Below are 14,094 nucleotides of genomic sequence, written 5' to 3'. Positions count from 1 at the left end.
GAAAAATGTCTGAAAAAAAAAAGTCTGAAAAAAAAGATCAGAAAAATGTCTGAAAAAAAAAAGTCTGAAAAAAAGATCAGAAAAATGTCTGAAAAAAAAGTCTGAAAAAAATGTCCGAAAAAAGTCTGAAAAAAAAGTGTCCGAAAAAAAAGATAAAAAAAAATGTCCGAAAAAAAAGATAAAAAAAAATGTCCGAAAAAAAAGATTTGAAAAATGTCGGACAAAAAAAGTCTGAAAAAAAGATCAGAAAAATGTCTGAAAAAAAAGTCTGAAAAAAATGTCAGAAAAAAGTCTGAAAAAAAAGTGTGAAAAAAATGTCAGAAAAAAAAGATCTAAAAAAATGTCCGAAAAAAAAGATTTGAAAAATGTCAGACAAAAAAAGTCTGGAAAAAAGACCTGAAAAAAGTCTGAAAAAAAAGTTTGAAAAAAAAGTCTGAAAAATGTCGGACAAAAAAAGTCTGGAAAAAAAGACCTGAAAAATGTTTGAAAAAAAAAGATCTGAAAAATGTCTGAAAAAAATCAAGCACCGCCACCAGCCGGAGCAAACTTTCTCATTTTATAGCTAAACCGTACACTACAAGATGTTTCTGAAAACATTTTATGCGAGAAAAAGGCATTACAGTACCAGAATATGGATTCACATTTGATCAGCGCTGCCTAGTTTGACCATTTGGTCGGAGTTTGCGAGTGATTGACAGCTGCCTCCGTTGAATGAACAGCCAATAGGAACTGAAATGACCTGTGATTTGCTAAAGTCTCCTGTCATGTTAAAGCCTAAAAACAGAGCTAGGAGGTGCGGAAGTCTAGTTTTTTCTCAGAACACTTGAATTACAATATGCTGAAAGGTTATTAAGGATTTTTTAAGGTGAAAGGTTTTTAAGGATTTCTTTAAATCAGCTGAATATTATAGATATATAATATTTTTAGTAGCATTAAGGTCCAAAAAATACTGTGTCTTACAGTCTTTGTTCTTTTTTCTTTTCATATTTTAATGAGTGTAAGAAATAAGTTTTAAAAACTCTCTGAAACACTCTTTCTTTCCTGTTCTTCCACCCTCCGCATCCCTTTGCTTCCTTTCCTATTCCCTCTTCTCTTCAACTCTCCGTCCATCTCTCATCTCTTCCCTCTGACTCTTCAACCCTTCCCTAACTCTGTGTCTTTTCATCCCTCCGTCCCTCCTCCAGGATCGAGGTTCATTTTGCTGCAGGGGAGCCAGCTGGACGCGTCAGACTGGCTGAACCCGGCCCAGATCTTGTTGTATTACCAGCAGAACGCCAGCGGGCCCTGGCTCAACGAGCTGTGTGGACGACGCCTCCTGGACCCCTGTGAGCACCAGTGTGACCCGGAGACAGGTGAGCTCAGGACACGGCGTAAACAAGAAGCAGTTCTGTGTTGCACTGGGATTGTTACCATGGAAACCTCATTAATTTTTAGTTGGAATTAACAGGATCTTGCCTCTGGCTTGACTCGCTTCCACCATCTTAAGTAAACATGCAGTAGCCTTGGCATCTTAAACATATTAATTATATACATAAAGATATTTATTATCATGGATAATGGTGGACTTTATTATAAAATGGTTATTTAAACTTTGTTTAACCCTGTAAATCATATTTCATATTCATAGGAAAATATGCCATTGATTGACACTGACCAAAAAACAAACTTTGAAGAGGCTCTTGAAATGTTAAAAAAAGAATTAGGTTATTATATTATGGGCCAAATGTTAAGAAAATATGACAAGAAGGTCCTGAACATTACGGTTATAGGACCATCATCAGCCCAACTTACAAGTGTACTTCTTCAGACTTAAAGCCGTTTCTCACCAGTGCGATGCCAATATGTGATGCGGGAATGCGGAAAACTTCACACAAAATCAATTAGTGTGTAATTAACGTAATCGTGAACCAGGAAATATAAATGGTGCCATAGGGAGGTGATTGGGGGAGATGGGTAGTGGTTTCTGTGTGAAACCAGAAGTCAATAATGATTTATTTGTCACGTAAGTTACGTACTTTAGTAAAACCACTTAATTATTCTAACCCAAACCACAACCTTTTCCTAAACTTAACTAAGTAGCTTTGTTGCCTAAACCTAAGGAAGTTGTTTCCTGTGAAGATGGAAGTTTATTTTGAAAGGACTGTATGTATGTGACAAGCAGAAATCGACATGTGTTGCTGGACATTTGAAGGAAAACAAACGAAAAGGGATGTCAGATCGTAAGATGTCATACGAACAGTTGTATGAGAATACGTTGGAATTTGCACATGTTCAGTTCATCAAATGAGTTTGTTCTAATTGAAGAAATAAACTCCCTGTCTATCCAAAAAATGTTTATCCATCAGGCCAGACAGTTTTTAATTTTAGAATTCAGTGAACAGTGGGAAGCTCCGTCTTGCTGAATGTGCAACCGAGTGGACAATTTAAGAAAGCAGTTGTTTGTACAAAACTGGCTTGATGATAGCATTACGGAGCACAGTTTTGTTGCTTATTCACTAGTTGTTATTGGATGGTAAACTTCCTGTGGTAGGAGACAGAGGAGGATGTTCCAGGTCTTGTCTTCTGTGGAGTCCCAGTCCTGAAAAAGGCCACCAGAACTTGCAGTGTTTATCACTCACTGCGGCTGCACGGAGGAGCTTCTTTGATTGTTTACAGGTGTGACCGTGACTATGCTCCATCGCACTGCAGGGCCTGAAATGGAAAATAGATTGTCTGGAGCACTTGACCTGACTTTCCCCTGGGGAGCTGTCTGCGGAGCGGATCAATTAGCTTGCATGTCTCCACTGTCAACTTCATTTGTACTCTGGGTGACAGCAGGAAGCCTGCGTACACCATCGAGTTTAAACTGGATGGATTTTATGAGCGAAATTAGAAAAAAAAAGAAGTAAAAAATGAGTTAATTATAGCAGATAAGTATGCAGTGCTTTTGTCTCGAGCTACTGCAGAATGAAAATAATTTGAGATTTTGCAAAGGTTAAGGAGTAATTTGCCAAACTGTGCTCTACTTGTCGGAGCTCCTTCATCTAGTGTGTAATTGTGGTGTTATTGTTTTTGCCTGAATATATTAAGTCAAATTTGAATCAAAGCCATCCAATTGTTTACTCTACGACTAACAGTCCAGTACATTTCACAGCAAAAAAAACCCCCCAAAAAAAACAATGAGGTCTTAGCAACAGATTCAGTGACAGGAAAAAAACATTAAAACTAAATACACATATCAATAATGATAAAAAGCAATTACAGAGGAAAATGAAATCGCGTGTTTGATAGATGTAACTGGGCAATTATGTGAAAACAGCACAACCACAGTTAAGGCATCCCAATTATAGTTTGATTACTGTTCTTCTCATAAAAGCCTCTATTATCTTGGTAGAAGATTGTCTGGTGGATTATCACAGCTAAATCTAACTATAAATCGAGGAATCTGTCTGTGTGTCCTCTGCATATCTCAAGAACTGCTCATCCGATCCACTTCACATTTGGTAGGTGTGTTGCTGGGAACGTGCGGTGTCTGATTTGGTGCAATTTGGACATGTTTCACATTCAATATTAAGAAACTTTTGAATAAAAAAGCGAACAACGCTCTGTTTAGCAGCGGGGGCGGGGCTTCAGGGCTGACCTATACTAACCTTAACCATTCGAGGTCAATGCCTAACCTTAACTATACCTCCACTATTTCCCCGATGTCAGACTTGATACTAACTTATAACATTAATAACATTACCACCAGCAAAATACCAGCAGTTTTCTGCCTTGAATCTGTCGTCAGATGTTCACAAAAGTGTTTTTTTGGGGGGGTTTTCATTGTTTGTGTGACAATCAGACATCTGAAAATATAGAATATATCAAAAATCTATTCCACTCTGCATATAGGCTACTTTGTTTTGTTGAGCAACAAGAACGTGTGGTGAAGCACCATTACACTCTGGGTGGATGAGCGATGGCTTGGAGGTAGGGATAGATGTACTGTAAGCTTGATGGCGTGCCTGAAGTGACTGATGGATTATACTGGAGGCATGTCGAGGAAGAGCAGCGTGTCAATAACTTTTGATTGATGCTACGTAATATACATTTTTCTTTGTGACCTGAAAGTGAAAAGTAAATCCATCTTAGCACAATATTTTTGTACTTTTGCATTTAATCTTTATTGGACTCACGTGACTCACAACTGCTTACAATTTATATCTTTGCAACTGCACAAATTTGCTTGCAGAGGCTGTCAGCTGAATACCTAATGGAGAGACTGATGTAACATGCAGCTGGGGTTTGAAAACAGTGACTTGGCTGTAATGGCTTGACCGGCAACCTCTGGCTGATAGATGATACGTGCTGGGAAAAAACTCAAGTAGTCCCATGACTATGAAGGCTGACTGTTGCGTCGCCTCATGTCGCCTTTGTCTTGGCTAAAATGTTGAACACACTGCAAAGACTGCAGCTGACACCCAGGTAGCACGTACGTTCTGCGCCTGCATGAGTTGAAATAACTCTCCACACCAGCAAGTGGCGGTAGTCTGTATTCGTCATTCACAAAGGGGAACCGGAAGTTACGTTTTTCAACCAGTGGCTAAGGGAGGGCCAACCAACAATTTTCAAACACAGAGCGCCGGTCGTCGATCCCAACCTTCATAGTGGCCAAACGGCGGAACTGCAACTTCCGTGTCCGTCACGTGATGCCAGTGGGCCCAAAAATACTTTTTCCCATAATCTTACATTGGGAAAGAGACGTCTGTAACTCAGCGGATAGTTTTTTTGAGGTGAATGAACTTATGAACACTCTAATAGCCCTTATTTAAACATTAGGTTTAAAGTTGTAAAACGCACAAACAGCCAAATCCAGAGTTATTTCTCTTCCTCCGTTCATGTGAATGAGACTCAGACCGAGGCTGGAGCGCAAGCCGTGACGACGACGTGACGTTGGGACCCCGTGACCGAGTCATGTGACCGAGCGGACGCTACTGCGCATGTTGCCCAAGATCTGGGTACTTTTCCACTCAGACGTCGAGCCATTTAGGCTTCATGCTCCACTCAGCAACTTCCATAGGAATGAACGGCGCCCCGCCTCCAACGCTGTAGCCAGCTCTCTTTATACATCCATGAATTGAACGCCTGGCTTGTAGTAGACAAATGTCAATAATTTTTTTTTTCTCTATGAGTAAGAGAGCAATTGTCTGGATAAACGCTTAATATATACAGCTTAGGTCTTAAAGTTATTGGAGAAGAGGTCATTTGTCAGATATATTGTATCACAGAAGTCCAAAATCGTTGAAGCTCCTCACATTCCCACAAGCAATGATGTAAAGTACCCTGATGGATATTGCACTTATAGTATTGATCAGGGATCTTAGGATCAAATTTGTTTAACCGTTTGAAGCATTTAAGAAGAGAGTACAAATATTATATAAATGATAATGAGATTTGGTAATGGTTTATTTCAACCAATTACTCTCTTTTTTATGTTTTGATCTCCTTCTTGCCTCTCAAAAATATCTCTCTATGAACCAGCCTCATCTGATACACACACACACACACACACACACACACAATTAGCTAATGTACATACTGTTTTATTCAAGCTACACACCACATTGACAGTCCAAATGATGAGAACAGTGCGCTGATGAAACAGAATTGCAGAGCGTTGTATTGTTTAACAAGCTCTTTCTCACTCGCTCCCAGTGATTACATTTTGATCTTCTCCGACTCCAAAAACTCACTATGAAGAAAGTCTGTGAAACAGAATAATATAACACATCTTGTTGTTTTAACATTAAAGTCTTTATTTCTGCAACTAAATCTCACTCCATAGATGTCATAGATTTTTAAGGCGAGCCGCCGCGGTGTACTGATTCCTAAACTCCTTTTATTATTGTTCAAGTGACTTTAGTTTGTGTTTCTTATCATTAAGAAGATATTAGAACAGTAATTTCAATGATCTCCTGTCATCCATAAGTTCTTAAAGTTTTAATGTTTTGATCAGGAAATGTTTTTTTTAAAGTAAGGCGCTAAATATGACACGTTCTCTGTCCCCGTGGAGGCGTTGACAGTAGACTTCTGCCTCGCCAACAAAAACAGGCTTCTCACATATAAAAATAGACCTGGCTTGAAGAAGAAGAAAAGCTGTACAGTGCATGAAAAAGGCTAAGCAACAACAAAACTTTAGATGAATTTCTTTATGAAAAAAATGCCTTCATTTTCTTCTAATCGGATAAGCCTCAAATGAAAATCAGCGATCGTGTTGTTTGCTTAAAAATAATCAGCCTGAGGTTACAAGGAGAGTCTTTTCTCTGTTATTTATAAACTGATATTAGGACTCAGATATTACGATTATTAGTTGCTCATATCTGTTTAGAGCGTTCATATCAGAATAATGTAAGGTGACCAGATGTCCCCAAAAAAATTTCCTCTCCGTTCTCACTTCCAACTTGTCAAATATCACCTCTTGATCAGTGCCCTTCGGCGTCTGATACCAAGGCACGTTTTAGCATCTGTATGGGACGCATTGGGCTTTCAACTAGCTCTAATATAAACCCATCGGTGTCATTATTAGGTGGTCAGAACAACTGATGTAGTATAAAGAGCGAGAAAGTTCACTTAGAACGTGTGGGAGGGGAGGTTGGATGTGTCAACGAACATAGAACTTTCAACTAGAAGGCCGTTGTTCGTGTCTCTGTCTGAACCAAAAAGTCAACGTTGACTTATTTTACCCCAGTTTTGTTACATAACTATTTGTTTTATGTAACAAACTATCTTATTTTAAACAAAACCCCAATCTTTTCCTAAGCCTACCCAAGTACTTTTGTTGCCTAAATCTAACCAAGTAGTATTGTTGCGCAAGTGAACCTAAAAAGTAAACCAACGTTGGAAGTTTATTTTGAAAAGAGACTGTATGCATGTAACGAGTAGAAACTCTGCGTTTCCTGTGAATACAGGAGTTTATTTTGAAAAGACACTATGTATGTAAAGAACGGAACCTGACACACAGTCCTTGCAACATCCAAATCTGACGCTAGAGGGCTACCTAGAGTGTCATGGTCTGAAGCTAATGGTCACTGATCAAGCGACGGTATTTGACGAGTTTGGAGTGAGAACGTGTTGATCCAGTTTGTCCCGAAAATTAGACTAAACCTGAGTTTTGATTAGTTACAGTCTAATAAAACATTAAATACTGATCGAAACATTAGTTTGGTGTTGCCCACAGATGGACACTGTTATGTCCGTAGCCTACATGTTATAGCTGTTGTGTTTTTTTCTTTTATCCGTGTACAGTACTGCTGCAAATTGATAAATAACTTTGCATAGCGGTGACGCATAACTATGATGCTATTGAATTAAAACATTGACGGAGGGATATTAAAACATCCATCACTGACATGGAGCTGTGTCCCGGGACCTGGTGAACATCCAGACAAAAAGTATAATAATAAGGATTTACACACTGTTACATATAACACAGTCATTGTGTTTTTGCTAATGACAGATGACAGTTTTGACTTTCACATGTTATTTTGTTACTGTTCGTTTACACTGATGTACTGGAGGCCACGCCCACCCCCCCAAACTTCACCCATTCTCCTCCGGTCACCCTCAGATAATGTATTCATCTTTGTTTGCACAACCTTAATGGAGACAAGAAAAATAGTGTCCGGAATGAATCATTTTAGTCTTACCTAAAGCCAGTGCGTCACTCAAATCTTAGAGCACAGGAAGAAATATCACATTTAAAGAGGAGGAAGCGCCTTCCTTGTTTTGCATCTATTATTCAGCAGCCTAACTCTCCCCTGGGCGACACAGAGTGAGTTCTGAGACCTTTAAATGAATCAAAAAAGCTAGACCAGTGTGTCTCATGGCTGCCTTTCTTGGAATAATTTCCGGGACTCACCCACACACCCAAAAATCCACACTATGCCCACTCCTTAAAAATGATGTATGGACCAGCAGGACTGGCAGCGAGGCTTTGGTAATTGTATTGTATTTTTCATGCGATGCATTCGTAATGAAACCGCTCTGCATACGTGTGTGTGTGTGTTTGTCAGTGTGACAGTGGAAGTGTGTGTGGGCTGCAGGGAGATTGCAAAGGTGCTATAGATAGCTTGAATCCAATCCTCGTTGCTGCTGGAGGAGGTGCTGATGAAAACCGAAATGCGGCGCAACAATATCTGTTGCCGCTCCTGCAAGACATTAAACTTGACGGCAGATGTTTTAACTTGTGGTGCTTCCCTTCCCGCGGAGCCCTAAACCTGGATGCTTTGGGGGCTTATGTTTTTTTTTACGGTCTGGTTTCACCACCTTCTTTCTCTCTCTAGAACGTGTGAGACACAAAAGGACACGTCGTGCCTCTGGAGACGCATGTTCCCACATCCTAACATACCGGCTTGATTAATGTGACTGCATAATGGATCAGCGTGTGAATATCTGCCTGATGAGCTGAATAATTTTGAAGAGACACGAGCGTGCACGAAGAGAAACATACTTCCCAGTGCAGCCGTTGCTGCTCACACACACAACACATCCAGGCTGTTTAAGGGCAATCTGTACCTTTTGCTCAGTCTGGCCGCCCTAACTACACTTCAGTTTCTGTATGTTTGAAAAGGTGACAAACAGCTGGGTGATGAAAATAAAGTGTGGAGCTCAGAAACTGGCCCGGCGCCTGCATATTTAGCAATTAGGGGAATGTAACACCTTGCAAGTGTAAAACAAGTTTGAGCTGAGTGCCGTGACCTTAGAGCGCGTCGGAACGGCAATTAAAGCGAGACGAGGCGTTTAGCGTTGTTCAGCAGCTACGCGGCGAATGTAAATGAAATGCTACAGCTCCTGTCATCTCGTTGCTCGCTCCGGCATTGCTTTCTGTTTTTTCCTGACTGTCATTCAACATGTTAAATTGCCTTTCTGGTGTCAGAAATTTCAGCGCCGTCACTGCACATTTAACAAAGCAGCAAAGTAGGAATTATGTTCAGAGCGATGAGGAGGCGGTTTTACAGTTGCTACGGCACATCATTCAGGTGATGTGTCTGGAAACAGGACCGTGCATTTTAAATACATAATTACGTAAGGTTGGGAGGGCAGAGCATTTGTAGCGTAGCTAAGCAACAGTACGACATGATGAGCCCTCTGAGCTCGACCTCATTACTAAGAAGTAAGGAACTTAACTATTGATTAAAGGGATGGTTTTCAAGTGGGGTTGTATGAGGTACTCATCCGTAGTCGGGGTGTTATCACCACGTTCTCATTCCCAGGGCGCCACATACAGATGCTTTGTCGTCGGCTTTCGATACCGCCGCACAAGGCATCCTTTAGCACCGGTATGAAACGCACCGGGCTTTCCATTTACTATAATATAAATCCATCCGTGACAACAGTAAACGCTCTCAGTGTTTACAGGGACTGTGACCCGTGACACACAAGGCCCGGGCCGGCTTTTGACCTTTCGCCCTGTAAACCGCAACATTCATCAGACATCACAATGGTTTTAAGACAAAAATCTAGATTTTTATTTTCATAAATAACTTCTTTATTATAACATAAATAAACAATTGGTCCCTGATAATGTTGGATTAAAAGTTTTTAGTCAGTTTCAGTACAATTTACACTTTTATTAACAAATCAGTACAGCCAGGGAGATGAAAAGGTTTCAGAAAGAGAGTTACAGGAGTGAAAAGTGTATTTCCTTTTTTATTACCTTTGCCAAGGCCAAAGGCTTTGAAGGAGGTCATGTTTTCACCGGTGTTGGTTTGTTTGTCTGTCTGTTAGCAGGATTACTCCAAAAGTTCGCTATGGATTTCAATGGAAATGTTTGGAGTGTAGCACAATGAACAATCCTTTAGATTTTGGTGACGATCGGGATCATGATCCGGCTTCAGGAATTTTTTTAAGGATTCCGATTAGCCTGAGCATTATGGAAATTCTTTCAGTATTCCAAGATGAGTCCTAATGAACGTTGAAATCAAGATCCCAAACAGATGAAATGTCTTTGTTGTATTTTATTCTTGCAAGAAGAGGCACTGGTTATACAGAGTCGCACAAAGTCTGCAGAAGAGTGCTCTGCAGGAGATTATTACAATGTGACTATATAGAAATCTACAACAGGGACTGTGAGAAAAGGAGTTGTTTTGCACAGATAAGGAGTTGTTTTACTCAAACAGTGTCCCAGTAAAAGTCAACACTCAGTACTTTCCCACTACATGAGACGAAGAGCACACAGACAGTAACTTTCCACTGTTGCATAAAGAGACATCATTACATACAATGTCATTTTCCATTACAGCAGTGTTAGTGATGACGTGTTGATGACGCAGAGCAGAAATACGTGTGTAGATGTGTGTGAAACTTAAAGTAAAGTTGACATCTCACGTCAGTCTTTAGTCACCTGACTTGTCGGTATCGTCAGTTACGTGAGTCATTTGTCAATGAGGTTAACGTCAACCACGACCGTTTCCTATCCCTAACTAAATGGTTGTGTTGCCTTTTTTTCTAGTCTCTCATTCTCCTCGAGTCTTTAGCTTAAATCAACCCAGTCTTAGAACTAACTCAACTCAAAAGCATTTTCTTGGATATAAATGTGCTGTCGTTATGAACAGCCTCGGAAAAATCACAAACCGCCTTAGTCATTTCTTTTTATATTCAAGTAGCCTGAGAAGGGAAATCAGCGAATATGATTTCCTTTAGCCTGTCAGGTACTGACGGTTGACCTTTTCCATTAACAGTGGTGTGTAAGCCCAGGGCCTGTGCCCTTCACTTGCCTCCTATTGAGCATGAGCAGAGCATGTTGTACATGTTACCCCTGAGTAACCCTCCGAACCAAAGGTGAAGCGCCATCACTCACATTGAGCAAAGTCAAGGCCAACATTTCTCCTGGGAGCTGACAGCGGAACAAAAAGCTGATGCTTCACTGTTCTTCGCTTAAAAGGCTTCACTCATCAGAAGGATGCCAATGCAGAGCATGCACCCGGTCCACATCCCTTCACCACTCAGATGTTCTGGTCCCATTGGTGAAGTGTTGGAGGTTTTTTTTTTTCTTTGTTTATCAAACAGATATCAGGAGATCAATCTTATAAATATTCACCCCGTCTGCATATCAAACGATCCCACTAGGGGTGCTGAACCCAGACTTTAGATGATCACAGCACCTCCATTTGCAGGCAGTTACAGTTGAGCAGTGTTGCGTGTGATCCGATTAGCAATCGCCCCAAAATGTTGCCTTGGGCCTGAGCGCTAAGTGGATTTTGGGAAATCGCAGTCCCAGACAAGCTTTGCTTTAGTAAATACTGACAGTGCCAAGTGTCTATTCATTAGACTAATCACTGATCTAATCTCTTCCCGTTTAGGTAGGGGGATGACAGTCAGTCAGTGGGACCAGTCAGATAACTGTAAAAAACTGAGTCTACTAAATCTAGACATTTGAAGTGAGGATTCAAAGTTAATTTCAGTATTTACTTTTAGGATGTCTGGCGGTCTTTTTCATTGTGCAATAAAGCTCTAGGAAGCAAAAAGTTACCAAGAAACCCAAAGTTGTTTTTGTTTTTCCACTGTGGTTTATGAACTGTAAAGAGGAAGCAAATTGGATGGGCAACACATTACAAAGTGGCCATATGGTTAGAGATGAGATTTGTGTGTGTTGTGAAACACAATCATTGGGACTTTTGGGATTTAAAGCCACCGGGGGGCGTTCTTTTTCTTGCGATTAATTTGCACATCAGTATATTTATAAATTGTTGTAATTGTCATGAATACTTTCACACAGAACATGAATATTACGCGGCAAAAAAGTGACAATTTTTTGTGGGGCTTAAAAAATGATCCCAATACAGTGGTCAACTCCGGGTTCTGAGAAGTGAAGCCAATGCTGAAGTGCCTTAAACATGCATTATTTCTAACAGCCAGCAGGGGGCGACTCCTGTGGTTGCAAAAAGAAGTCAGATTGTATAGAAGTCTATGAGAAAATGGGCCTACTTCTCACTTGATTTATTACCTCAGTAAACATTGTAAACTTGAGTTTATGGTCTCAATCGCTAGTTTCAAGTCTTCTTCAATACAGCATGACGTTCATTTAGTAAATAATGGTGCCATTTAAACTCAAATAGACCATAAAGCAGGGGATGCTTTAGGGCGTGGCTACCTTGTGATTGACAGGTTGCTACAACGCGTTGTCCGGTCTGGGTGTTGTCCGTTTTAACCCTCTCACAGTGTGTTTTCAGTTCATTCAAAGTTAATTATAACCTTTTTGATCGCCTAAAAATGTCTTATTCGGCGCCACCCTCTCCTGTCACTTCAAAACAGCAGTCCACAAACCAACGGGTGACGTCACGGTGACTACGTCAACTTCTTACATCCAGTCAATTTCTCAATATCAGCTATAAATACCAGTGTGGAATGGAGAACTGCTGCTCTTTCCAAAGTCAGAGCACCGGTGTTGTTTCTCATTCCAAGATAAGAAAAAAAAACTGTTTTTAGACACATAACAAAGTGAAGTTTTTCAGGATATGCTGTGTGGCCACAAGCAACAAGAAAACTAGCAGCAGCTCTGTGTGCGACAGCTCAGACAGACTGATTACCGAACTCGCCAGAAAACCCAGACTCACTCCTCCTGCTTCAGTCTCTGTTCATTCATGGAGTCACACATCTCAGGATAACTGCAAATTTGCACAGAAGTTAAACCATTTTTATTTGGAGTGGTTATTTTTGCCTCAATTCACAGTGCTGTGTGTCTTTCCTTTTTCTTTGTTTGCAAAGAACAAACAGCCTCATGCTGGAAAATGCAACCTAGGTCCTTCTTTTTATAAAGCTTTTTTCAGGTTAATTGTGCTTTAGGGTCAGAAAACTTCTCATGCAGAATGAGGACCATCAATTTTCAATGCAGTCATAAAGTAAAGTTTCCATGTCATAACAGTGTGACAGTGAGCCAGTGTTTCACACATTGTGTGTAAAACCTGTCAGGAAACCATCCAGTGGCACGATGCACCGCGGGGAGCACCGTCACTTTCATTAGTTGCCATTGGCCATTAATTAACATTTTTTAGAGCCGCTCCTTCTAAAGCACTCCTGCTGGACAACTTTGTGAGCTTTTAACTGAGAAATTTGGACAAAATAATGGCTGAAATATCTGAAAAAAAAAATAACTACATCATTAAAAATGAGAGATGATTAAGAGTTCTCTAACTGTCTGAAGAGGATAATCTTTGAGAAAGCTCTCATGGAGTAAAAATTAAAGCAGAGGAGCAAAGGGAATTCTCCATTGAATTAAAAAAAGGCTCGACTTTAATGAACACATGATTGAATCACTGCCTTTCTGTTTGCAGGAGAATGCCTTTGCCTCGACGGCTACATGAAGGACCCGGTCCACAAGCACCTCTGCATCCGCAGCGAGTGGGGGCCCAATCAGGGGTAAGTTATGGTAATCACCTCATGATGGTTTATGATTGCTCATTATCAGGTGGAGGAAATGGTGGGAAAATCATTTACAACAAGGGAATCCTCCTACGCATCAAACACGGCCATTCATTCGGTGGACGGATAAATCAAGGAGAACTCTTATGTCGCCAACGGCAATTAATATTCTGAATCGGACAGAACTGCAGGAGCACCCAAACTACACAGACTAATACACAACTGATTAGTTGTATACATCAAATACAGCGTTATCTACTGTAGACAGTGCTCAGCAAACTATTTGCTTAATTATAAAACATTAAAAGGGTTTGATGGGAGTACAATATCTATCACTTAAAGGAAGGATCCATAATTTTTTTTTTTCTTTTTGAGGATTTTATATCATTCCGTAGCTTCCCAAATGTTGGTTAAAGTACATATGTTTTAGTGTCAAAAATGCTATTTTCCCAAGCCCTTATAAAAACTTTCTTCTCATGTGACCTGACACAGGTTCCTGCATGATAACGCTGCTACATATACTATATATATACATCCTTATAGTCAGTGTGTTAACGTTACATACAGTAGCTTAGATGGCGGTCGGCACGTTCCCAATTTGGAGAAGCATACCCAAGTACCGGCACGGAAGCTAAGCGATGTGCTGTCGTGTGGACGCCATGTTAGTTCAGATCCGAAAGTCACACAATAACACAAACAAACTAACTGATCGAT

At 40.4% G+C, this 14,094-nt stretch overlaps 1 protein-coding gene across 1 annotated transcript in view; it reads left to right on the top strand.

Moving 5' to 3' along the window:
* Window positions 1-14,094, top strand: part of astn1 (astrotactin 1) — a 419,969-nt gene that overhangs the window by 123,659 nt on the left and 282,216 nt on the right. Inside the window, exons 9-10 of the mRNA XM_037788021.1 lie at window positions 1,185-1,352; window positions 13,293-13,377. Of these exons, the coding sequence (XP_037643949.1) occupies window positions 1,185-1,352; window positions 13,293-13,377 (253 nt within the window). The remainder of the gene's footprint in view (window positions 1-1,184; window positions 1,353-13,292; window positions 13,378-14,094) is intronic.

The sequence above is a fragment of the Sebastes umbrosus genome, chromosome 12 (assembly GCF_015220745.1).
Source record: "Sebastes umbrosus isolate fSebUmb1 chromosome 12, fSebUmb1.pri, whole genome shotgun sequence".
NCBI classification, from domain to species: Eukaryota; Metazoa; Chordata; class Actinopteri; order Perciformes; family Sebastidae; genus Sebastes; species Sebastes umbrosus.
Note: the sequence above shows the minus strand (reverse complement) of the source record. Positions and strands in the feature narration are given on the sequence as shown.